This window comes from Filicampus tigris, chromosome 10 (assembly GCF_054856515.1).
Source record: "Filicampus tigris isolate MCC_2025a chromosome 10, RoL_Ftig_1.0, whole genome shotgun sequence".
Lineage (NCBI taxonomy): Eukaryota > Metazoa > Chordata > Actinopteri > Syngnathiformes > Syngnathidae > Filicampus > Filicampus tigris.
Window position 1 is genome coordinate 757,501 of NC_141226.1, and position 27,500 is coordinate 785,000.

General features: G+C 44.3%; 1 protein-coding gene across 3 annotated transcripts in view; it reads left to right on the forward strand.

Moving 5' to 3' along the window:
* Positions 1–27,500, forward strand: part of paxip1 (PAX interacting (with transcription-activation domain) protein 1) — a 96,965-nt gene that overhangs the window by 24,372 nt on the left and 45,093 nt on the right. For 2 of the 3 annotated variants that reach the window (XR_015088325.1, XM_086042751.1), the window contains exons 7-12: positions 2,177–2,677; positions 8,916–9,031; positions 9,152–10,001; positions 10,527–10,621; positions 24,965–25,060; positions 25,283–25,420. Coding sequence is in view for 2 of the 3 variants with exons in the window: in XM_086042751.1 (XP_085898877.1) it covers positions 2,177–2,677; positions 8,916–9,031; positions 9,152–10,001; positions 10,527–10,621; positions 24,965–25,060; positions 25,283–25,420 (1,796 nt within the window). In the remaining variant the exon portion in view is untranslated. The remainder of the gene's footprint in view (positions 1–2,176; positions 2,678–8,915; positions 9,032–9,151; positions 10,002–10,526; positions 10,622–24,964; positions 25,061–25,282; positions 25,421–27,500) is intronic. The other variant, XM_086042752.1, reaches the window with a different exon arrangement.

Sequence of the window (27,500 nt, forward strand, 5' to 3'; positions counted from 1 at the left end):
GTGAGTTTCTGATGCCATTAAAATGAAATGCAGCTCCCCGACACTAGCAGTACTTAGAGTCCCAGTGGTCTTCATCTTTGTCAACATGTGCCCTGGCACACTCTCGGTGCACTTATTTATGCCTGGGTTTTAGAAGAGGCCTTCTTGGTTCACGGCACCCATGCATGCCATTCCTCTGCAGTGTATGCCATATTGTGTCACGGAAAACAGTCACCCCAGTTTGGCTTTCTACTGACTTAGATAACTGCAGTGAACTTGCTTGCCAATTTTCTTCAACCCTTCTCATCAGAAGACACTATTGTTGAGGTGTTAACTTCTGTTGATGACCTTGATGTCTCTGTGAGATGGTAGCAGTTGTATTGTGTTTTTACAACTTTTACTACAGTATTCTGACTAATCGGTAAAGCTTTGCTGATCTTCTTTTAGCCTCCAAATTTTCTGTGAAAATAAATGATTTTCTATCACAGGTCTTGTGACATTTCTCTTCCATGTGGTGCCATTGCCAACAACATGAAATGGGAGGATTTTCTTTAAGTAACACCCATTTATAGTCAACTGTCTGCTTGACATAGAACAATTAGACGCATTTGTGGACATTTGTAGTCAAAAATCTAGCTTTGCTCCAGAGTCTTTCAGTAGAGTGTACTCATTTTTGCATCACCCTAATTTGAATAAAGCTGAAAACGTTGTTCTCTAAGTTATATTATTGACCTTACTTTCATGTTATAAATTAAATACGTTATACAAATGTAGTCTTGTCGTCATTTTGGAAATTGTTTCTTTTTTTATTGACATTTAGTTTAGAATGTTATTTTTCGAAGGGGCTTTACTCATTTATGCTGAGCACTGTAAGTCATGGTTCGGATTGGTCAAGGATTTCGAGTCACAGATTGTATCGTTTTTTTGTATGAAGAAAAAAAAAAGCTACATAGAACCATGTCTTCATTTATTTTATAAAATGTGTTTGCCCATAAAAAAATAAATAAATCAACTCCTTATGTCTAATGTGGCCTTTTAGGATTTAAGAACACAATTTAACGCAATTTTGTAAGTGGTATGGTGTATTTCAAGGTATCCTGCCAGACATTTTGAGCTGAATGTTTTCTTACAATTCTTCTTACAAACGTGTTATAAATTAAATGAAGACTAAGTTTTATTTTATTTTATTTTTTTTTTCATAATGAAAACGACAAGTGCAATTTAAGGCACCTTTCTTAAAACATAGACAGCACATTACAAAGTAATCAAGGTGCACAATATAGAAAAATAAGGGGAAAAAAAGTAATTATGCCAAGGAGCAGCTGTTGAACTACCCGCTAATGATAACAGCTGCTAGCCACTAACGCCGGAGACTTGTGCCGTATCATACAAGGATAGCATAATTAACCAGCGGTTTGTTCGTGTCCTAAATTAGCGACTGAATATGATTACGAGACAGCTTTGTGTTGGTGTTGGTAGCAAGCGTTAAAACGTCGAAAACGGAAATCAAGTTAGACGTTAGGCCACCACGCGGGCCAACTTCAAAGTAAAAGTTCATATATATATAAAAGCTTCAAAAAATAAATCCCTCACAGAATTATTCACGTAGTTGTGACCTTTCAACAATGCACATTGCACACACACGTGCACATTGTTTAATAAATGCAGGAGCCCAAACGTTTTAGTGCTAATGGTCATTTTCATGTGAATACATTTCAAGGACCAAAATAAAAACAAATGATTGAAAATAACACTCACCATAGCCACAGTTTAATAAATGCAACAATCTCGAACATAGCGATTTCCCATTAGTTGTCAGTTCACCCATTTTGTTTGTTATGCATCTGGCGTGGGAGTATAGGGGCTCACAGCGGAGTTTGAGTGGTTACATTTACCTTAGCCTAGCTGCATAGTCCATCTCGACAGCCCAGCTTTTGTTTACGTTGCCTCCGCCACCTACGGCGCCTGCCAGACCTGACAACAGTCCACGCAGGCCCGGGATGTTGAAAGTGCAGTAAAGTCACTAGAACATGTCAATTTGTACTGTAATCCAATGTAAATTAAGTCCACATGATTATAGTGTCCAGCAGCAAATGTAAAAGTATAGTTAAAGAGAGAGAAAGAGAAGAAGCCTATGTTTGTTGCTTTCCAAGAAGTCCCATCATGAATGTTAACATTTCCTAAATTTACAATACAGCTAAGAGCCGGAATGATGAAGCACTCTATCACCCTCGACTTACTTATGTGGAACCAGAGGACGTGGATGAGAGTGGGCCAGAGTCATATGACCAACGTTCCCGATCAGATGGAAGCTACAGCCCACAACACTCCTCGTCTGAAGAGTCAAGCCCCCGCAGAAGACCTGGCCCCAAAAAACTGAACTCCATCTCCCCATCACCCCCACGGAAAAGTGAACGTCGCAGCGAGCGCATGTTTGACGACTCTGATGATGACTCGTCCACAGAGAAAGAGGGTACCAACCTCAACTGGACTCCAGCAGAAGTCATGGCACCAACCCCTCCATTTGCTTCAGGCACTGCCAGGCGTCGAAGTGGGCCACCTAGCAATAAAGACCCTGTATCCTCAACAGGCGGTGGGCTGATCAACCTGTGTGCCACTGTTCCTCCAGTTCCTGGTACGAGACCCATATCAGCAGAGGTCCGCACTGCTGCTGCCATCAATCAAAATGCACAACAAGGTCAGTAGGTACAAAGATGCAAGGCTCTGATAACATATCCTTAGTACAGACACACACACACACAATACAGAGATACAGTAAAAGCTTGTGCAATGTATTGTTTTTGTCATTAGGGGTGTGAAAGTGTTGGTCTTTTCTGGGAAAAACAAAGTATCAATCAATCAATCACATTTCATTTATATAGCACTTTTCATACACAGAAATGCAACTCAAAGTGCTGTAAAACATCCAAAGCACAACATAAAAAGAAGACCCCCGAACAAACCCAAAGACATATATCCGCCAGTACATCAGCACACACACACACACACACACGCACACACACACACACACACACACGCACACACACACCCACACACACACCCACACACCCCCACACACACACACACACACACACCCCCATGCGCAGACGCACACACACACACACACCCACACCCCCATGCGCAGACACACACACACCCACACCCACACAAAGCGTGCAACCTGATAAACTGTTAAAGCCCTGATACACCAAAACGACGTTCACCAACAGTGAGAGAGCTTACCCGCTGTGGCGTCCGGCCGGCTATCGGCATGCCACGCTGGCAATGCACACCGCAACGACAGACAGCGACGCTGACCATTAAAGTACCTTCGGCGCATGCATAAGATGTAATACCCTTCCATACCATCGGCGGCGGTAGTCACCATTTCTCATGGTTAGAAAACTCCAACCGGAAAGATGTTGACTGAGGGCTGATTATAACAACGTTAACAATGCATTCGGCTCTATTCTTTGCTCACGATGAACTCCAACGCGAAGTAAACCATCACGTTCTTGACACGGTATTGTGAAATACTTACATTGTCAACCCTCGCTCTTGTACTTGTAAGAAGATTAAGGCAGCGAAGGCGTGCTCACTGTTTTCCTGCCTTTGTCATGTCACGTTGGTGCTCCGCGTGCTGATTTGCTTGCTAACAGCCAATCAGAGTGACCAAATGTCACGACTGGCGACGCCGATTCAACAAATGTAAACGCCCCAAAGACGCTTACAGACGGGTTATGACACTACGACGGTGGCCACTACACTAATCAGACGCCGCTTAAAGACGCAACGACGCTTAATGACCTCAGACGTCGTTTTGGTGTATCAGGGCCTTTAAAAAGACATGACAAGGCACAGAGAAACCATAAGAGGAAAGGGTACCCAAGGGGAGCCGATCCACGCTGAGGGGAATGACAGCCCCTGGCCACAGGGAGTGCCACCACCACAGAGACCCGGGTGGACCCCACACTTAGTGTGGGGGGCCCCCGGTCACCCGGACCCAAGGAGCCCCTATGATGACGCCCCCCCGCGGGAAGGGCAGCCGGGGTGGCTCTCATGGCCCCCCATGAGGAAACACTGGAGCTAAAAGATAACAACAACAGAGAACAACATAACTAAAAGACAAAGCAGTAATATAATCTAAGAACTAAAATCAGTAAAATAAAAATAGTCCTCAATCAAAAGAAAAAGATAAATGACTTAAAATTATTTAAAAGCCAAACCAAAAATGTATGTCTTGAGGTTTTCCTTAAAAATATCAAGAGTCTCTGCGGACCTGCCGTCTTCTGGCAGGTTATTCCAAAGTTGAGGACCAAAATGGCTGAATGCAGCCCCGCCATGCGTTCCTCGCCCTAGGAATATTTAAAAGGCCGGCGCCAGAGGCCCTCAGGATCCGCGAGGGTTGGTATGATAAAAGCAAATCATATAAATAAGATGGCCCAAGACCATTAACACATTTATAAACTAATAAAAGTACCTTAAAATCGATCCTGAAACACACTGGTGAGCCAATGCAGCAATTTAAAATTGGTGTAATGTGCTCCCGCCCTCTGGTGCTCGTCAGCACCCGGGCGGCTGTATTCTGCAGTAGTTGTAAGTAGGGATGGGAATTTCGACTAATTTGCCCGCCGACTAGTCTCAAATTTTATTTGCGACTAGTCGACTAGTCTATAAGCAAGAGAACTTGAAATTTAATACATTGAATTCAAAGTTTAAAATGCAAATGTTTCGTGTATTTACAGTAGGGGCTATTTTAGCTCAAACATTCAGGACAGTTTGTTAATTTAAATTCTATTGATGTAACAACAGCTGACTGAATAAAAGTGAACGATTGAAAGAGAAATACATTTGCCAATGCAATGCATGGCATTTATTATGAATGATGTAATGAGTAATGGTACCGACTCCCAGTCCAGCAGGGTCTCATTCGCCATATGTTAGGTGCATTATCATGCACACAGGCGACGGATTTATATTCTATTGCCCACGTACCCATCACACTCCGCAGGAGAACAGCCAAGTTTTCAGCTGTGTGTCTTTCCTCCAACGCGCATGTCTGAAGAACGCAGCTGCGGAGAGTTCCTTCGTCCACATACGTTATACACGTTATAGTCATGTAAGATTCGGTGCCTATGGACGTCCATCCGTCTGTTGTTAAGGCATTGGCCACATAGCTGACCCGCTCAAACACTCATAGTATCTACTCTTTCATTTGGTTTATGGCTGCTCTCGAGTTGGGGCGCTATTGTTTTGCGACTTGGCACCACGTAGCCTATTCAGGCTCGATATACAGCATTCATTTTTTCTAACCGTTTGCCCTCAACAAAAGAAAGCGGCAGCATATCGCGTCATTTTACAAATTAGTTGGGTAATCTTTGCTGTGCGGTGAGCATCGCTCTCATGCTCGTCTGCCTGGCTCCGCCGCCATCGACCTGCAGGTTCACATAGAGATTTATGTGAATACCCGTAGGCTAAATATTAGTTCAAGCAGTAATAATGTCGTAATAGTGATGAGAGGCCCTCTTTTTAATGAATATTTTGCCTATCCAGTTTGATATGGGTCCTTGAATTGGCTCCAACGTCTCCAAAATGACCTATATGATAACAATTTTAGGTGTAGTAGTTAGATGCCTCCCTTTGCCACCTACTACAGCAATCAGAATGAGAAAATGTGTTCGACCTGATTTTTTTATTAATATTTTGCCTATCCAGTTTGATGTTGGTCCTATGATTGGCTCCAACTTCTCCTAAATGACCTATATGACAAAAATTTGAGGTGTAGTAGTTAGAGGCCTTGCTTTGACATCTACCACAGCAATCAAAATGAAAAAGTGTTTCACTTGATTTTTGGTGAATATTTGTGTCAATTTAGCACGATACTCATGCTTGAATTGGCTCCAACTTCTCCAAAATTACCTATCTGACAAAAAATTGAGGTGTAGTAGTTAGATGCCTCCCTTTACCACCTACTACAGCAATCAGAATGAGGAAATGTGTTTGACCTGATTTTTTATGAATATTTTTGCCTATCCAGTTTGATATTGGTCTTATGATTGGCTCCAACATCTCCGAAATGACCTATATGACAAAGATTTGAGGTGTAGTAGTTAGAGGCCTTGCTTTGACATCTACTACAGCAATCAGAATGAGAAAAAGTGTTTCATTTGATTTTTGGTGAATATTTGCGTCAATCTAGCACTATACTCATCCTTTAATTGGCTCCAACTTCTCCAAAATGACCTATATGGCAAAAATTTGAGGTGTAGTAGTTAGATGCCCCCCTTTCCCACCTACTACAGCAATCGTTAAAATGTTAATTAACTGATTTTTTGTGAATATTTCTGTCTATTTATGACACCATAGAACATGAAATTTGTGGACGGTCCCTAATTCGTGAATATCGAACGTCAAGCCAACTTTTTCTCGCTGCCGTTACTTCAAAGTAAAAGTTCACTAAGGCTATTGCATTGGCAATAATGACTCAATGTATTATTTGGTAATCTTTATTTTGAAGTTAGCCTTTGTCAAGGCAGTGCGTTCGTTGAGTATGTTTGCGAAACGTTCCCAGGCGTGCGAGTTACGTGATCCATAAGGGTTTTCAACTTCTTCTGCTGAATGTGGACTAATCACGTTGACTTATTGTGAATGCGCACAGTTTTTTCACCAACCATTCTGCGGATCGTGCCAATCCTGAACCGATGCTTGATCCTTACCAATCAAAGATGATTCGTTGCACTGCACCACTAGTCTGTACAGGTACGCAAATGCGCGTTGTAACTCAAATGACGGTACGCATCAGTGATTTCTGTTGCGCATGCGTACCTGCGTATCACTTATGTGCACCCCTGCATATGCTGTATGTATATATGTACAGTAATGTATATGCTGCAGCTGTGTATGCATTTGCGTGTTGAACCTGGTTGGCTCAATGTTGGCATTAGACGTACTTAGCCGATTCTGACTTTGGGTCATGAGCCGCATCGCGTCAGTTCTATGGCTAGGCGTCAGCCGAATGAGCCGGCCCGGGCTGGATCTCCGACCCCGCGAAGCGCGACTGCTGTCACCGCGGTGTCCCAGCGGCCGCCGCAGCTATGGCCTAGGCTTGCCGGCCGGCACGAAGCGTGCGGAGGGGCTAACCGAGAGGAGAACGGCAGCTCGAGTGTGGGTGAGCTACCGTGCTATTGCGACACAGCTTCGGCAGCAGGAGCCTTTTTTAATTGGTCATACTTAGTTTGTGCTTCTTCCACTCGGCTAACTAGGAATCGAAACTTAGCATCGACATTATAAAATCTGAACGGTTCCGGGAGAACTGGACTGATGGTCCTGTTTCCACTCGATTCCCGGTTCTCGGTGCCCAACCCTAATAAAGAACCACTTTGCTTTCAGCTCACTCCCATTTACTCAGGCGCACACAACCCGCTCTCCATTTTGTCAACATTTAGAATTATAAATACTGTTGGTACTACTTTTGTAAAACACAATATGTACTGTATATGGCCGGTTGGGTCTCTAACTATTAATCGATCGCTTGCTGCAAACGCAGAAACAGATGTTTTTGTGTGTGTTGCTGGCTGATTACTTGGATCACTCGTCATGTATTAGGCAGGTGCTTGTGATAAAATATTTGTATTATCGTTTACAACACACAACTTTTGTTTTTCAAATAGATAGGGTCATCACGAGAACATGCCAATAAAAATGGACACCTCTTGCGTTTGGCAAGACAGGTGGATTCAAATACAGTGAGACATTTCAAACCAAAAAAAAGTCCTTCTGTGCAGTAAACGTTAATAACTACACATATCTAAATAAAAAATATATATGTGGGCTTTCTATTATTCGATAAAAGCTGACATATAACAAGAAAAATTATGGGGTTAAATCCCTTTGCTATTTTACTTAATTACAATCAATGATCCATCTAGTCACTAATTGTATGTTATCTAATCAAATCACTAGCCTTCCATTCTTCATTCTAGTCGTTGGGACTTCAAATGATAAATATTCAATGAGATTTTATACACCAAAGGCTGAAATAAAAAAAATCTATTGTTGCTGTTGGCTTGTTAAATTCTGCATATAAATAGAAAGATCAGTAGTGTGTAAAAAATGTTAAATGTTTTCCATATTTAATTGTATAAATTGCGGCGGACGAGGTACCCTGATAGGGAACCGGAAATATAACATCCGGGAGAATCGTAATGTTAGTCCCGGTTCCAATCGATCTTCGAGACTCGATGCCCAAGTATATCTGACCGACAGGATTGCCTCATGCATCATCGGCCAATGTGGCTGGTAAGTTACAATACAGTACCTGCCAAAATGAATTTTAACCCACATTTAGGGGGTTGCCAGGTGTTAATTTGGAACCCTGCCTTCAACCATGGAAATGCAGCACACCCAGTCGTCCCTGCTGGTGACATAACAGAGTGCTGCAGTACTGTGAAGTGGGAATGTAAACAACCCTTGTGAAAGACGACCTTCCCCACCCAAGCTCCAGTGCGTGCGTGTTGTCTGACGGCTCAGCGGGAGGAGCCCCGCTCAGCGTGCTCAACCGTGCCGGTTGGCAGGGGACTCTGCCTTCCGCTCCTTGATGGTCTTCTATCCCGATCATGCGGAAAGGCATCTTGTGTCTTGGCTGAAACCGATTCATTTCTTTTCATTGTAGTCAGAAAAAATTGCAAACATTTCGGTGCATGAGCACAGTTTCAGAAGGAATTATGTTTGTGAACAGAAGTTCCACTCTATTGCTTTTTTCCATCTTAAAAAAATGTGGCACTGACAAGTTCACGTCATTTTAGAGTCATTTTCATGTTTGTACTTATTTTGTAAAAAAAATAAACACCAAAGTTGCGGAGTTTATACACTATGTATGTAATATGCGTTGTTATAGTGGTTGGATTACTTATCCTGTGAATTATGTCTTTTTTTAGGAGGTGTATCTGTTCCAGATAGCATCCCTGGTTGGAGCCCAGCAGCTAGAACACTCCGCAACATCACCAACAATTCTGACATGCAACCAACCATTCGACCCACCAACGTAGCACATGTAAGAGCTTTTTTTCTTCTTCTTTTCATATGTATACTCTTTCCAATCTTAGTGTTATTGCACAAATTCTATATGTTTAAGATGATTTGAGATATTTAAGATTATGTTCTTCTTTCACAGATTATCCAGAATCTGACCGCCAATCAGGGAAAGCCAATAGAGCAACAAACCAATCAAAGCCATGCTCAGACTCCAAACAGTACCAACTCTCTTCTGTTCAATCATTCCAAAATGGCCGGGCAACAACTCACTGCCCAGCAGCATCATCAGCAGTTAATGCAGCAGTCACACCAGACTGTCCAACACCACCAACAACAGTTACCCCAACAAGGGCAACACCCTATCATGCAGCTCCAACAGCAGCAGCAGATGATGCAGCTACATCACCAACATCAACAGCAACAGTCACAAGTTGTACAACAGCAGGGGTTTCCCCAGTTGCCCCAACAGCATCAGTTCCATCAGCAACAACAGCAGCAAATGCACCAACAGCAGATGTTTTCACAGCAACACAACTTCTCTCAGCAGCAGCTGCGCCCTCAGCAGCTCTTGCGTCCCGGTCTGCAGCAGCTGCAACAGCAGCAAGCTCTGCAGCAACAGCTCCAGCAATTACAACAGCAGCAACGCATGCAGATATTACAACAGCAGCAACAACAAAATCAGCAGCAATTACACCAACAGCATCTACAGCAGCAGCAGCAACAGCACTTCCTACAGCAGAAACAAATCCAGCAGCTGCAGCAACAGCAGCTGCAGAATCATCAGCAGCAGGCTATACAGCATCAGAACCAACAGGCCATGCAGCAGCAGCAGCAGCAGCAGCAGCAGCAGCAGCAGCAGCAGCAGCAGCAGCAGCAGCAGCAGCAGCAGCAGCAACAGCAGCAACAGCAACAGCAACAGCAGCAGCAGCAGCTTCAGCCACAGCAGCCTGCTCATATCTCCCTGTTTGGACATGAGCCAGGACAAGAAAGTGAGTAGGAGATGGGCTTCTCACACACTACATACACTGACCTCTGAGCCTTTTCAGCTTTAGCTACAGGCAGAGGTGGGTAATCCAGGTCCAGAAAGTAACATCCCTGCCACAGTTCGGCTTTAGTCACAGGTGCTTCCACTCAACCGGCAGGTAAACGAGCTCAGTTGATTACCTGCCACAGTTCGGCTTTAGTCACAGGTGCTTCCACTCAACCGGCAGGTAAACGAGCTCAGTTGATTAGAAGCACCTTTCTGGACCTGGATTACCCACCTCTGGCTCTAGGGCACTTATTTGAATGAACCATTATTATAATTTAAAATTCATAGTCCAGCCATTCAATTCCAGGAATGTATTTATATTTTTCATTTTTTTTTCTCAAACGTTAGGGTAAAAGAGCGTCTCAAAATGTCTGGCAGTGAATGAGTTAAAGCAATTTCTACTTTGCTTCCGCTCACACTAAGGAGACAGTTAATCTTTATTGTATAAATGTGCTTGTGAACAGTTTTTTTTCTTGTGTAACAGTTCCACAGGACGGCTTTTTGCTGGGATGTGTGTTTTCCATTGCTGATTACCCAGAACAGATAGCAGACAAACAACTGCTGGCCACTTGGAAACGGGTAAGATAACAAGGTTACACCAAAAGAGGTGGTACATGATTGTAAACAACTCAATCACTAGCAGCCATTTTAGAGCATTTTGACATTTTTAAGACCCACAGGATATCATGACCAATAGGGGTGGGAATCTATGGGTACCTCACGATTCAATTCCGATTCAGAGGCCCACGATTCGATGGATTTCCGATTCAGATGCCTTCGATTAGATTCCGATACATCACTACAATGGCTTACATTTTATAGCTAATCTAAAGCACTGGTACCTTTTTTAAAACAATTGCATAACTCAAGGAAGAGCAAGGATTTATATTTCACACTTTGACTTTTATTAAAGTGGCAAGGCAACCTTGTTTACCTGTGTCAAGTCAACACATTTCAACAAGTGCCAATGGCAGCATTTGTTGTTACAAATGTCTGTAACTTCTCCTATAACAAAAATAATATAAAAACATATTTAACCCATTAAGGACTAAAGCCCGTCTCAACAGCTCCCCAAAACCTAAGGTCGCCTTAGGAATTACCTTTGAAAACCTGAAGTTCTCCCAGAAATTCACACTTACAAAATGATTAATATCTCAGCCCCTGTAGCAGACAGAAACATAATTCCAAAAGAATTAAAGATCTTAGACATGTGGCTTTCACACAGGCAGAATGTATTATTATTTACTGTTTCAATCGAAGATGTAAAAATAATGTGTCAGTGCAAGAGAAGCACTATTTTAATTTAAAAAAAAAAATCGAGTGGTAATTACCATCCTCTATTATGTTACAAAGACGTCAATGTCGACATTGTCTACAAACCATATCATATCACGTTCGACTGGTTCCACTGGCCGTGCGCGTTGTCTATATAGCATTGCCGATACTTATCAGAGCTCCCGGCGATCGACGGCGTCCGCCATTAGCCTACCTACGAAAAAATTCTATAACATCCTCCGCGGTCTCGCGACACCGTCACGTGTATATTCTGATGCATTAATTCGTCTAAGAGATGGCGAATTTGATTAAAAAAAGACACAAATGTATCCGCTCTCCTGGCTTTAAATGGTAAAATACGCAACAGCTCTCCCGACTCTAGTGGTAGGAACGCGGTTATGTGCTCCCGTCCTTAATGGGTTAAACTTAATGTGATTAAGCGCAATATGCATCATCTGATCAACATTACTGTCTTACTTAGCAATGAACACTGCTTTTAATCAACCTAATGTAGCACCTGATGTAATATATATTTTTTTAAAGGATATTGCAATTTACCCTGCGATTGGCTGGCAAACAGTTCAGGGTGTACCCCGCCTACTGCCCGAGCACAGCACCCCCCGCGGCCCTCGTGCGGATAAAGCGGGATAGATAATGGATGGATGGATGGATGATATTTCAATTGGTGACCTTTATTTCACATGTAGTTTATGTTTGACGTGATACTGTGCATTACAGCAGTGTTGAACATTGTGTCATCAACAGCTTTATTACTCAAAATATAGAGCAGCATATTTTGTAACAATAAATAACAGACTTTAAGCTATTAATCTTGCAGAAGGTGTGTATATTCTAGGTTTTTGTGTGAGGAAAGAAGTAATCTACATGCTCTGGTATTCTTGTACTACGCGACAGGAATTTTATATCGTGTATACAGTGTCACTGTCTGCATCATGCCGCGACAGCACCTTCCTTCCACAACCGATTTGGGCGCAAATCTGATGCAATGTACTCTGCAATGGATTTGGTAATTTTTCTTACTCCTTCGGAGTGTGGTGGAAGAGCACCTCCGACGGGTCCGCCTTTCACAGCCCTCAACTCTGCGTGGTAGCGTGTCATCTTTGTTGGATTCCCGAAATATTTTTATCAACGTCTCACACTTCATAAAGAAACGATCCTTCCACAACTGATTAGGGTGCAAATCTGATGCAATGTACTCTGCAATGGATTTGGTAATTTTTCTTACTCCTTCGGAGTGTGGTGGAAGAGCACCTCCGACGGGTCCGCCTTTCGCAGCACTCAATTCTGCGTGGTAGCGTGTCGTCTTTGTTGGATTCCCGAAATATTTTTATCAACATCTCACATTTCATAAAGAAACAAAATGTCTCCAAACCGATGGTTTTAACAAGGATTGCGCCGCTCGTGTGAGGTTTTGTTTGTCCTGCCGCCTTGTCACATAAGCCTGGCACAGACGTCTGACGTACAACGCACGTAATCGTTTGCACATCTTTTTATTTTAATTAGTTTATTTATGCTTTAAACATCGATTATTAAATCGATGCAGAGACTTTTTAATAAAATGAACGATGCATCGAAAAAACGATTATCGTTCCCACCCCTAATGGCCATCGATTATACACTGTATATGGACTGTACATGAAACTACCAAATGAAAGAATAAACTCTCTCCTTTTACCAGGGCAAAAAAAAGTTTGATTCTGCCTTATTCCGTTCTTTTATAATCAGTATATAATATACTTGTCATGGGCAGTGAATAAATGTTAAAGAAATAAGTGGTTTAATTTCTGGTAATCTGTTTTAACATGTTATGCTATAGCATATATTTAGATTCAGTATAATTTTTTTACCTGAAACTAGCTTGGCTTCTTTTGGTATTTGATGGCAAATCAGAATCAGGAGCGCAGATGTGGACACGATTTGTCCCAAGTAGCTCTTTTAAAGACTTGTGACTTGACCTGACAAAAGTTAAAAAGACTTGAGACTCTACTTGGGATTGGGAGTTTTCACAACGCAGGTCTTAATACTCAATTCTGATTTTTTTTTTAAATCCTATTTTTTAGTGTAAGTGTTCTTAATATTACATTTTAAATGTGACCTCGGTCTTGTCTGCTGTATGAACACATGCCTCGCCAAAGTGAGCTGCATGCGCAGAAGAAGAGACAACATCACTCCCAACGTGTTTGTGGAAGTAAATGTGGTCCAGCGTGTCGGGCATTTATACAGTGAAGTGATTAAGTCGGAGGTAGAAATAGATACAGTATTTGGGGAAAATTACGAGGCGACACTTTAATATCTCATTTCATGGAGACATCCCTAACGATGACGTCACGTCATAATCGTGTGTCAAAACTGAATCGATCTGAGCTGTGTCTGAATTACTACGATCGCCATAAATGTCCACTTTATGCTTCATGGTTCAAGTGGGATTAAATTAAAGTCAGATATAAAGTCAATAGTGTTACTCAAAACAACTTTGAAGATTTGATCTCCTGCTGCCAGCACATTCCCTCTGCCTGCGCGAAGCGAGTGCATTTTGGGCTCCGGATGAAGTCAATGTCGGATATATGCGACTTTGCCGTTCAGACCACGAATGCATTGGAAAAGATCCAATATGTATCCGATCTAGGACCGCATAAGAAAGGAACCCAGGTTGCGTTTAAAATCGAAATTGAGCCGTTCATACTGTCATTAAAAAAAAATCAGATACAAGTCGCATATTGGCAAAAAACGCCGATCTGGGTCGCATTTGTCTGCAGTGTGAACCTAGCCTATGACTCAGGACTTGAATTGAGACATGATGACTTGACAGACTTGATTGTTGTTCACTTTATATACAGTATTTGGTTTAAAAATAGAGAGACATGTCAGAATGCGAGTGCACGCTGGGATTGGCACTGTCCTGATTAGATGGGTAGCCTGTCAATAAGTGAAACCCCTTGCTACAGAGAGCACGGCTTTTTGTTTCATACAGCGTCCTCATGTCAGCCGGAGCGGGACTGGTACAGAGAGTTCTTACTTTCAGCAATGAAAACTACTAATGCGATATAAAACAGCTAAGTGCAATATTTAAAATGTGTACGAGCAATTTTTTGCAGGTGAATCTCGGGGACCTGAGGCAAGGGTTTTATTAACCCATTAAGGCCGGGAGCGCATAACCACGTTTCTACCACATGAGCTGGGAACGCTGTTGCATCTTTCTACCTTTAAAGCTGTGAGCGCGTATACGTCTTTTTCTTTTTTTAATCAAATTCTCTGTCTCTTAGTCATTTAAATGCATCAGAATATCAAATACAATATCAAAATGTCGTGAGACCTCGGATGTCACCGAATTTTTTCGGGCAGTAATGGTAGACGCAGACATTGGGGGAGCGCTGAAATAAAAAGACGCACTTGTAGACTTTTAACCTGTGGAACCCGTCGAACGTGATACATGGTTAAGATATATGATTGTAAACAATGACGACATCTTTGTAGCAGAATAGAGGTGGTCATTAAATTAAAAATAGTACTTCTCTTGCACTGACACTTTATTTTTACATCTTTGATTGAAACGGTAAATAATAACTCGAGAATGCAAATCCTGGAGAAATTGTGTGTGAAGGCGAAGGAAACTGTATGGAAACCTCTGAATGCGTGAAGTTGAATGAAGCTGAATGAGCTTGAAAAAAATCCAAAGGGAAACAAGAAAAGAGGACGAAAGGAAACAATGAAAGAAGGAAGTCAGGGAAAAAAATAAGGAAAACAAAGAATGATGGAATCAAAGGAAGGGAGGAGGCAAGGAACCAAGATAGCAAGGAAAGCAAGCAAGAAAGAAAACAAAGTAAGAATACAAAATAGTAGGAAGGAAAGGATGAGGCGAAGAAATGAGGAACAAAGGACACTAGGAAGCAAATAAGGAAGGAAACAAGGAATCTTGGGAAGGACGGAACCTGCGGATGAGAAATCGGGGTGTCCCAATATTTTTGAACAAAATGGCCACTTGATTAGGGACACCTGGGGATGAAAAATTGGGGTGTTCCGATACTTTTGAACAACATGGCCGCTTCATTAGGGACACCTGGGAATGAGAATTCTGGGTGTCCCAATGCTTTTAAACAATATGGCTGCTTCATTATTGACGCCTGGGGATGAAAAATCGGGGTGTCCCAAGACTTTTGAAAAACATGGCCGCTTCATTATGGACACGTGGGGATGAAAAATGGGGTGGTCCCAATACTTTTGAACAACATGGCCGCTTCATTAGGGACACCTGGGGATGAAAATTCTGGGTGTCCAAATACTTTTGAACAACATGGCCGCTTCATTAGGGACACCTGGGGATGAAAAATCGGGGTGTTCCAATACTTTTGAACAACATGGCCGCTTCATTAGGGATACCTGGGGATGAAAATTCTGGGTGTACCAATACTTTTGAAAAACATGGCCCCTTCATTAAGGATACCTGGGGATGAAAATTCTGTGTCCCAATACTTTTGAACAACATGGCCGCTTCATTAGGGATACCTGGGGATGAAAATTCTGTGTGTCCCAATACTTTTAAACATGGCCGCTTCATTAGGGACATATGGAGATGAAAATTCTGGGTGTCTCAATACTTTTGAACAACATGGCCGCGTCATGAGGGACACCTGGGGATGAAAATTCTGGGTGTCCCAATACTTTTGAACATGGCCATTTCATTAGGGACACCAGGGGATGAAAACTCTGGGTGTCCCAATACTTTTGAACAACATAGCCGCTTCATTAGGGACACTTGGGGATGAAAATTATGGGTGTCCCAATGCTTTTGAACAACATGGCCGCTTCATTAGGGACACCTGGGAATGAAAAATCGGGGTGTCCCAATACTTTTGAACAACATGGCCGCTTCATTATGGACACGTGGGGATAAAAAATGGGGGGGTCCCAATACTTTTGAACAACATAGCCGCTTCATTAGGGACACTTGGGGATGAAAATTATGGGTGTCCCAATGCTTTTGAACAACATGGCCGCTTCATTAGGGACACCTGGGAATGAAAAATCGGGGTGTCCCAATACTTTTGAACAACATGGCCGCTTCATTATGGACACGTGGGGATAAAAAATGGGGGGGTCCCAATACTTTTGAACAACATAGCCGCTTCATTAGGGACACTTGGGGATGAAAATTCTGGGTGTCCCAATGCTTTTGAACAACATGGCCGCTTCATTATGGACACGTGGGGATGAAAAATGGGGTGGTCCCAATACTTTTGAACAACATGGCCGCTTCAATAGGGACACCTGGGGATGAAAAATGGGGGGGTCCCAATACTTTTGAACAACATGGTCGCTTCAATAGGGACACTTGAGGATGTAGATTCTGTGTGTCCCAATACTTTTGAACAACATGGCCGCTTCATTAGGGACACCTGAGGATGAACATTCAGGGTGTCCCAATACTTTTGAACAACATGCCCGACCAAGATGGCCGCCGCACTCGGGAGACTTCGGGGTGAGTATCCCCAGTCTAGCTAATGCTCCTGTCCAAGATGGCCGCCGCACTGGGGAGACCTCGGGGTGAGTATCCCCAGTCAAGCTAATGTCCCTGACCAAGATGGCCGCCGCACCGGGGAGACCTCGGGGTGAGTATCCCCAGTCTGGCTAATATCCCTGTCCAAGGTGGCCGCCGCACTGGGGAGACCTCGGGGTGAGTATCTCGAGTCTAGCTAATGTTCCTGCCCAAGATGGCCGCCGCACTGGGGATACCTCGGGGTGAGTATCCCGCGTCTAGCTAATGTCCCTGCCCAAGATGGCCGCCGCACTGGGGAAACCTCGGGGTGAGTATCCCCAGTCTAGCTAATGTCCCTGCCCAAGATGGCCGCCGCAATGGGGAGGCCTCGGAGTTAGTAACCCCAGTCTAGCTCATGTCACTGTCCAAGATGGCGGCAGCACTGAGGAGACCAAGGGGCAATAAGACCAGTCCACTGGAACTGAATGGTGAAATTGTGTGGCTTTTTTAAGGGTGAATGAGTTAAATGTGTGGGAAGTACGAATTTCGGGGTGTTGAAAAGCTGAATGTGAGTTGAATTACTTGAATGACTTGAATTTGTGGAAATTGGGAAGGTGTAAATGTGAAAAGTCTATTGTTCCAATGGAAATGAATGGTTAATAATCATGGATAATGGATTTTTTGTGTTTTTTTTAGGGTGAATGAGTTGGATGTGTGGGAATTAGGAATTTTGGGGGTGTTGAAAACTTGAATGTGAGCTGAATGAGTTGAATTTGTGGAATTTGGAATGCTGGAAATGTGAAAAGTTAAATGTGCCATTGGAAATGAATGGTGAATAGTTGAATTTTTATGGGTTTTTTAAGTGTGAATGAATTGAAAGTGTGGGAAGTAGGAATTTTGGGGTGTTGAAAAGTTGAATGTGAGCTGAATGAGTTGAATGACTCTAATATGTGGAAATTGGGAAGGTGTAAATGTGAAAAGTTAAATGTTCCAATGGAAATTAATGGTAAATAGTTTTTTTTTAAATTTTTGTGGGTTTTTTAGCGGCACGGTGGCCGACTGGTTAGGTTAGCACGTCCGCCTCACAGTTCAGAGGTCGTGGGTTCGAGCCCGGCTCTGGCCTCCCTGTGTGGAGTTTGCATGTTCTCCCCGTGCCTGCGTGGGTTTGCTCCGGGAACTCCGGTTTCCTCCCACATTCCAAAAACATGCTTGGTAGGTTGATCGGATACTCTGAATTGCCCCAAGGTGTGATTGTGAGTGCGGATGTTTGTTTGTCTCTGTGTGCCCTGCGATTTGCTGGCAACCAATTCAGGGCGTCCCCTGCCCACTGCCCGAAGACAGCTGGTATAGGCTCCAGCACGCCCGCGACCCTTGTGAGGAGAAGCGGTATAGATAATGGATGGATGGGTGGGTTTTTTAAGGGTGAATTACTTGAATGTGTGTCAGCATGAAGCACACCAAAAAAGTGTAAGGAATAAAATAGAATCTATAATAATAATAAAGTTGAAGGTGTACAATAATGTGTGAAGGCCTTCGCCTTCACACAATAAAGTTGAATGGTGTAGAATAACGTGTAAAGGCCTTCGCCTTCACACAATAATAATATAGGTGAATGGTGTAGAATAACATATGTGCCATCGCCTTCACACAATAATAATAAAGCTGAATGGTGTAGAATAACGTGTGAAGGCCATCGCCTTCACACAAAGTTGAATGGTGTAGAATAAAGTGTGAAGGCCTTCGCCTTCACACAAACTTGGGGCTGTGTGAAAGCCACGCTCTCAAAGTCTTTTTGCTTTTCCGCTCCAGGGGCTGCGATATCAATTATTTTCTATGTGTGGAATTTCTGGGAGAACCTCAGGTTTGAGTGGGTGATTCTATAGTCGTCTTGAGGTTTTTGGGGAGATGTTGAGCCAGATGCTTTAGGCTTTAATGGGTTAAACAAAAATATGGCAATGTAATGGGGAGTGTGGTAGGGCTGCAGCTGTTGAATATTTTTATATTGGAGTATCCTACTGAAAGTTCTATTGAATAATGAAATATTTGGAAAAATTATATTTTCTCCTGGTTAAAGTGCAATTGTGAACACAAAAGAGAAAAACATTTCACTTCACGAGCAATCAATTGGTGTCCTTTTTATATAATCAGAAGTTTCTATTTAAATTTACATTGTGTACAGCAGCAAACTATTTTCTTTTCTGGGGCAATTTGAAATGCAAATATAGATTTCAGTTTAAACTTATTTTAACATTTCTTGTATATCAAAACTTAAAGGCATGGATTAAAATAAAGGCATTAAGCAGTCTTTGTGCAACTTCACTTGAGTAGCGAGTATTTTAGCAAGTGACACATTACAGTGGGTTCATGGCTCTGAGCTTAGACCAGTTGACAAGGAATAAGAGACACATCGAGAGGAAACAAATCCTGTGTTTCCTTCATTTGAATGCACCCAAACCCTACAGAATACAGCCGCTTGGAATACTACACTGGCTGTGCTTATACTGAGTAAAACCTATACAAACCCAATTATGTCATTAAGGCGGCTGGCATATACTGAACTTGCCACCTTGGTAATGAACTAGCCACAAATTCGAGGCTTGTCACATTTAACAGAGACCTAGCCCTCTGCAGGGCTAATGTATCGACTTCCGGCGCCGCGCGAGTGGCAGCCCGCTACAGTAGCTCCGGCTCATCGGTGAGCCTTTTCGTGTGTTTTTGTTCTTTAATATTACTCTACCTCATACCTTTTTCGTATAATTGATAGTCGTAACTTGCGTAGCAATGGACACCCAAACTGCGGTATTCTTGCTGCTGCTGATGGCTATTTTTTGCGCGATCGTGTCCGGCGACTTGGCTCGGAGCCGAGCCCCCATTGTTTACAGCCGGAATCAGCTGTTAGCACTCCGTGCTAACCATGCGCCGGCTCCCGGGGCGAGACCCGATATCCCCCGTGAGCTGAGGAGGAAGAGACGGGGAAAGGAGGAGACGATACCATCCCGTCCTCCCGTCTGTTATCATGGGGAATGTTAGATCGCTCCCCAACAAGATGGACGAGCTAGCGGCGCTTACCCGGCACGAGAGGGACTTCCGGGAGGCTAGCCTGATGCTATTCACGGAGTCGTGGCTAACAACGCTAACGCCGAACGCGGTCGTAGAATTGGACGGCTTCCAAATCATACGCGCGGACAGGACGCTGGAGAGTGGAAAGAGGAAAGGAGGAGGGCTGGCTGTGTTTGTGAACGATAGATGGTGTAATCCTGGGCACATCACGATTAAGGAGCAGTTTTGCAGCAGGGATATTGAGCTGCTAGCTGTTGGCATGAGGCCATTCTACATCCCGCGAGAGTTTAGTCACGTGATCGCGGTGACCGTCTACGTCCCACCAGCTGCCAGCAGCGACACAGCCTGTGATGTCTTGACTGCAGCAGTGAGCAGGCTACAAACACAGCACCCAAATGCCGTGGTACTCATCTCTGGTGACTTCAATCATGCCTCCCCTTCCTCCTCTCTGCCTTCATTCACACAGTATGTCACCTGCCACACCAGAGACAATAAAACACTGGACCTTTTCTATGCCAACACCAAGGAGGCATACACATCACTGCCCCTCCCCCCGCTGGGCAAAGCTGATCACAACCTGGTGGCTCTCCAGTCTGTGTACAAACCTCTGGTCCGCAGGCAGCCAGCTGTGACCCGCACGGTTCAGAGATGGTCTGGAGAGGCCGAGGAGGCCTTAAAGGACTGCTTCAGCACAACTGTGTGGGAAGTATTCAGCGATGCTCACGGGGAAGACATTAGTAGTCTAACGGACACTGTTACAGACTATATAAATTTCTGCATGGAGAACACCATACCCACCAGGACAGTAAGGTGTTTCTCCAACAACATACCCTGGATCACACCAGACATAAAAGCTCTCCTGAAGGAGAAGAGGAGGGCTTTTGCGTCAGGCAACATAGAGGAGCGGAGGACTGTGCAGCGCCAGCTGAGGAGGAGGATCAGAGAGGGGAAAAGGTCCTACAGGAAGAGGATGGAGGAGCAGCTGCTGCAGAATAACGCCAGGGGAGTCTGGAGGGGCCTGAAGACCATCTCAGGCCACGAACAACCCAAGACCCGGACTGGGGGGGACCTGCAGTGGGCAAATGAGTTGAATCTCTTTTTCAATAGGTTCGATCAGATGCCTGCCTCCACTCAGTCTCTCCTGCTGCAGTCCCCACCTACTCCTCCTGCTGGGCGTGTCACCCCCTCCCCTCTTTTCTCCACAGTCTCCAGCTCCCAGCTACACCAGATAGCCACCACTCCTTCCTGTCCAGCCTTGGCCTTCACAACATCTCAGGTGAGGAACCAGCTGAAGAAGATGAAGGCGAGGAAGGCAGCGGGTCCAGATGGCATCAGCCCCCAGCTCCTCAAATCCTGCGCAGACCAGCTGTGTGGAATTGTCCAGCACATGTTCAACCTGAGCCTGAAGCTGGGCAGGGTCCCCCAGCTATGGAAAACATCCTGCCTGGTCCCGGTGCCAAAGACCCCCCACCCGAAGGAGCTCAACAGCTTCAGACCAGTGGCGCTGACATCTCACCTGATGAAGACCCTGGAGAGACTGGTCCTTGTCCACCTGCGCCCCCTGGTGAGCTCCTCAATGGACCCACTCCAGTGCGCATACCAGCCTGGCATCAGTGTGGATGATGCCATCATCTACCTCCTCCACACTTCGCTCTCCCACCTGGAGAAGGCTGGGAGCACTGTGAGGATCATGTTCTTTGATTTCTCCAGTGCTTTCAACACCATCCAGCCCACCCTACTGGGAGACAAGCTGGAGCGGGCGGGGGTGGCGCACCACCTCACCACATGGATCCAGGACTACCTCACAAACCGGCCACAGTATGTGAGGACACAGGACTGTGTGTCTGACGTGCTCCTCTGCAGCACGGGGGCCCCACAGGGAACTGTCTTGGCTCCCTTCCTGTTCACCCTCTACACCTCGGACTTCAACTACAACACCCCTACCTGTCACCTGCAGAAGTTCTCTGACGACTCTGCGATTGTCGGCCTCATCACAGGCGGAGATGATCGGGAGTACAGAGAACTTACTCAGGGTTTTGTGGACTGGTGCCAGCAGAACCGCCTCCTGATCAATGCGGGGAAATCCAAAGAAATGGTGGTGGATTTCGGTAGGCGCCAGCACTCTTCACCTGCACCAGTGAATATCCGGGGAACAGATGTTGAGAGAGTCTCAACTTACAAGTACCTGGGTGTTCATCTGAACAATAAACTGGACTGGTGCGACAACACAGACGCCCTCTATAGGAAGAGTCAGAGCAGACTCTTCCTACTCAGGAGACTGAGGTCTTTTGGGGTTCAGGGGACACTCCTCAGGAACTTTTATGACTCGGTGGTTGCATCGGTCATCTTCCAGGGAGTGGTCACCTGGGCAGGCGGCGTCTCGGCCCGGGACAAGAAGCGGCTGGACAAACTGGTCAAGAGGGCCGGCTCTGTCCTGGGCTGCTCCCTGGACTCTGTGGACTCGGTGGGGGACAGGAGGATGTTGGCCAAGCTGTCATCAATGCTGGGCAACCCGGACCACCCCCTCCAGGGCACCCTAACAGCACTCCACAGCACCTTCAGTGACAGACTGTTACACCCTCGCTGTGCAAAGGAGAGATTCCGCCGTTCCTTCTTGCCTGCTGCTGTCAGACTCTTTAACAAGAACATTGTGTAGTCTCTACAAACTGGCGGTCATTAGTGCAATTGTGCAGTCCTGCACCTGAGCTCATATCGTGCAATACCCAATATTCCCCACTACTGTAATACCGTGCAATACTCAACATTCCCCACTACTGTTAGTCTAGTTTTATTTTTATCCAATGCTGTTCCTTACATTTCACTACAGCACTGCAGCACTGTCACTTAGAGTATTTTTTCCTCTGTACTATGTACAGGCCGAAATGAGTGTTCCTCATATTTTTTATGTAGATGTAGGTTGGTGTGTATACACATGTGTATATACACATGTTACTGCGTATATCTACATAGTTTTGATTCTAAATGTTTGCCGTCAATGTTATACATTAATGGCCACATTATGCCGCCGCTCCTGTGTGACCTATATCTTTGCTACTGTAACAATGAAAATTTCCCCACTGTGGGATCAATAAAGGCATTCTTATCTTATCTTATCTTATGTTATATTAGTAGGGTACATTAACATGAATCTCACTAATTTGTGCTACGTTAATTTTACCTTGTTCCGGGTCCTACGCAGCTTCACACTGGGCGTCTTCAGTGGAGAGCAAGGTCCGTGTTACGATTACACGTCGCGGTGCTCGCCTTGCATGCCAATCTGAAATTCTCCCACACTTTTGTCGCCAACAACTGAATAGCTTCACTTCCGCTGCTGACTTCCTGACTGTATGTGACTTTAGCGTGTTGAGTCACTTAATACGTCTGCTTACAGTTTTGCTTTTTAATGAGGCGCAAATACAAATTTGGATTCGCAAATTTCGATGCGAAACAGCTTTTTTTTAGCTTTGCAAGTAGGGTTGGGTAGCGTTTTAATTTGGGGCGATTACGGTTTAGAGCGACTCTCAATTCCGATTCTTTTTTGGGGGAAGGGGGTGGGGGTAAATATTTCTTTCATTAACTTTTCTACTGTTTATGAATTTTCCTTTGATTTTCTCAATGGATATTTTTGAGAAATATATTAATATCAAACCTATGATCTTGAATTATCCACAAGCGAACAAAATACAATACAATAATGCAGCTTATAGCATGCTACTTAACACCCATTAATGGGCAAGCCAAGTGTGCAAATAAAAAAAAGAAAAACTTGTGCTCGATGTGGGCATGAAACATATTTCATTTCATTTGTATACTTATTTACCCGATTCTGACTGCGGTGCGGTCCGTATCGCTGTGGTACCACTTGGATTTGGGTTGGACTCACAGCTGGCAACCTCACTATCGGCATCATGATCATGCGTGTGCATTCAAGCACACAAGCATTAGTGGGTGTCCGTAGAAGGTCTCGACGGGGAGGAAGGAATTTCAGACCACCGGTGGGTCGACGCAGAGTCAAAGACTGAACACTCTAACAAGTCTACCCCATGTAAACAGGAGATGTTTAATCATATTAGACGTGCAACCTCCTTTCCATGAGATTATTTTTTCAAGTGTTACCCTGAGCAGCTTGGTCTTTCTTTTATGAAGTGCAGCCACACTTGTGACCTGTGAACATCCATAATTATCACACCCCGTAAGCATTATCCTGTCGTCTCTTTATTGATGTCTGTGTGTTGTCAGTGTGGTGTGATCTGTTTTGATACACTATAATAGTTTGGCTTGGACACCCGTTTGCTTTTGGTATGGTCCATTGACCCTAACATGTTGAATGGGCGGGCGCTGTGAAACAGTTAGTTACGTGAATGCCTACGTGAAATAAAGCCTACTGTATTGGATCTCGCCGTAGCAGAACTCTCTTTTATATTCGCATAACACGACAGTCCACACCTGGTGCGTGCCGGCTTGGCACACACACATTTCCTATTGGTTGTACTTTGCTAGTGTCTGTCGATTTCCCCCGCGCCATGCGCACACTATTGGTACTTTGTAAATAATATGTATCTATATTATATTTGTAGATTGACTTCTTATTTTAGTGTTCGTTTAATCTTCGTCTGGAAAAAATGGATGATGAACAATTTTAGTCAGTGAAACTAACACTGCTTCTTGGTTCATGCTTCTTTCGCATGGCTAACTCGGAATGGAAATTTATATCGGAACGATTCCGGGAAAACCAGAATGTTAGTTCGGTTCCACTCGATTCTTGGTTATCGATGCCCAACCTTAATATGAATTTGTAACATTAGACAATAGACATTACTTATCATATTGAAATTAAAGTACACCTTTCTCACAATTCCTAGCTCCCAGTATACATCTAAACATTGTGAAATATTTTTTTCATTTTCCTTGTACGTATGTATCGTACGCGCCATCGTTTTTTTTTGTGTGTTTTTTTTTTTTTTTATGAAAATGAGTATTATACTTGAGAAATTACGGTATCCAACAAGTTTAAACTATGAGCTGTTGCTGCAATTCAGAGAGAGCAAAATAGTCGTAAAACTACTTTTGTCCCCCCGTCACTCCAATTGCAGGTGATCCAGGTCTATGGTGGTGCCGTTGACCCCTCCCTGACCAGTCGCTGTACACACCTGCTTTGTGAGAGTCAGGTCAGCAACATGTATGTCCAGGTAAGGATGTGTGTGTTGCTGTGTCCAATTTGTGTATCAAATACAACAGCATCAAATACTGCCTTTTCAAAGCATACATTGCCTTTCAGCAAATGTTTTATGCTAACATATACAAACACGATATGATATGTTAAAGATAAAACATGCTTACGAAGCAGCATGTCAAGCTATTCTCTTTTTTTGACACCCTTGGCATTGTATTGATTGTGTCTCTCCTATCAGGCCCTCAGAGAGGGTAAACGCTGTGTGACAGCTCACTGGCTCAACACAGTGCTCAAACGGAAGCGGATGGTGCCTCCTCATCGGACACTTCATCTGCCATTTGCCTTCCCTCCTGGAGCCAAGCCTTGCTCTCAACATGTATGTCCTACTATTATAAATTTTATTCTGTGAATGGTGATCCATTGCACTGTTTTCATTTTCAATTCTATTTTTATTAAAACATGTTCATTGGTCACATCCATCAATTTACATTAGAGCAAGTATCATCCATACCTATAAAAAAATAAAACACACTTAGTCCATATAAAGGATGGAAGGATGGTGATGGTGTTGGCGTCGTTGCTTGCTCGAGCTGCTGGCTCTGCTAACTCTCGTACAAAACCGGAGGTATATAAAACCCCTGACGGGAAAGTGATTGTGGAAGATGAGTTTCTACACTTCATCTTCGTCAAGATGGGAACTGTGCCGTATGATGAAATCGTACTGTTAGCCGCAAACAACTTCTCATCTGACTGGATAGACGAATCCAAGCGGCTGCTGTTTGAGCTGTGCCCGACAACGCTACGCTCGGTTAAATACAAAGGCGCCCAGAAAGACGCAAATAACATCAAGGACTGCATGAAACTGCTGAATGAGCGTGGTGAGGACATTCCCAGGTTCGTTTCATACTACCTGGATGAACTTCTACCTGTTGGGTTTGGCAGTATGGACGCATCGGCACTACTCAGTAGGCTAGAGGGATTGAATCAGGAAGTCTCCACTCTGAGGGAAGTGTGGGAAACTCAGGCAAGCGTGAGCGCTGAACAGGGAGCGGCTACTGCGGTCCTGGACCGTCGGATGATGGCCCTGGAGAGATACCACTGCGATGGACCGCCCGGCCGGGCCCATGAGACTGGAGTCGCTGCATCCGGACTACAGGAGAATGAAGCGTTGGGGTCGGCGAAGTCTGCTCAGTTGTCACCGAGAGTGAACCCCCAACCTCACTCCCCAGCATGGAGTAAAGTGCTGAAGCAAGGGAAACGCAAGCCTCAGAAGTCCCAAAAAGTATCTATACAGCCTAAACCCGGAGGTGCGCAGACCCGGAAGAACGAGCATCGGAATGTGGGAATAATTGGCACCGGCAGAGCAAGTAACATCCCAGTGATCAAAACCAAGCTGGTGAGTGTCTTTGCCACTCGTTTTTCCCCCGATCTTGACGCTAAGACTCTGCGTGACTATCTAACTGAGAGATTAGACAAAACTGTTACATGTCGTAAGATTGACTCGGCCCGCAATAGATACAGTTCATTTCAGGTGACTGCCGAATGTAATGAAGTGACTGACATGTACGATCCACAACTTTGGCTGGAGGGGATTTATGTGCGCCGTTATTTTGAGGCTCGCACACCCAGAGAGTACGCTGGACAAAGGGAGGCTGCACAGCAACAATGCTCTGTACCTGCCCTCACAGCTGCAGCTGCACAGGTGAGCAGCAGCCAGGCAGGAATTATCGCAGTTAAATGAGAGGGCTCAATATTGTGTCGTATAATGCGCGAGGGCAGCGCGTCGGGCACAATGCAGCTGATAAAGCGCGCCGCTGTTTAGTGGACAAACTTCTGGAGACGTGATGTACTGTGCGTCCAAGAGACCTTTTTACCTAAACAGGATCTAGAGAGACTGAACTCACTTCATCAAGACTTCTATGGGGCGGGTGAATCTACCACGGACCTGAACTCCAGGATAGTTCATGGCAGAATACCTGGTGGTGATCAGCTGGTGACTTTGATTAGACTGGGTGTTGACTGCGCTATAGGTATTGAGCTTAAGTGTGGTGATAAAAACGTAATCATATTGAACATTTACGCACCATATGAGTGTTCTCAAAATGAGGATGACTATCTTAATAGACTGGCTTGTATTATGTCCTTTATTCAAGATCATCCTTCCACTTGCTTTTATATTGTGAGCGAAATGAATGCAGATATTTCCGATAGCAGCTCTCTATTTGCCAAGTACTTGATGCAGTTCTGCTCTGAAAGTGGACTGATTCTTTCTTGCAAAGCACTTTTGCCTGACAATAGCTATACTTTCATCAGTGAGGCGTGGCACACGACCTCATGGCTTGACCACTGCATCTGCACAGCTGATGCACATGATTCTCTAAAGGCCATGAGGATTCATTATGAATTTGCCATTGCTGACCATGTGCCTTTTTCGCTCTGTGTAATCTTAGGCAACA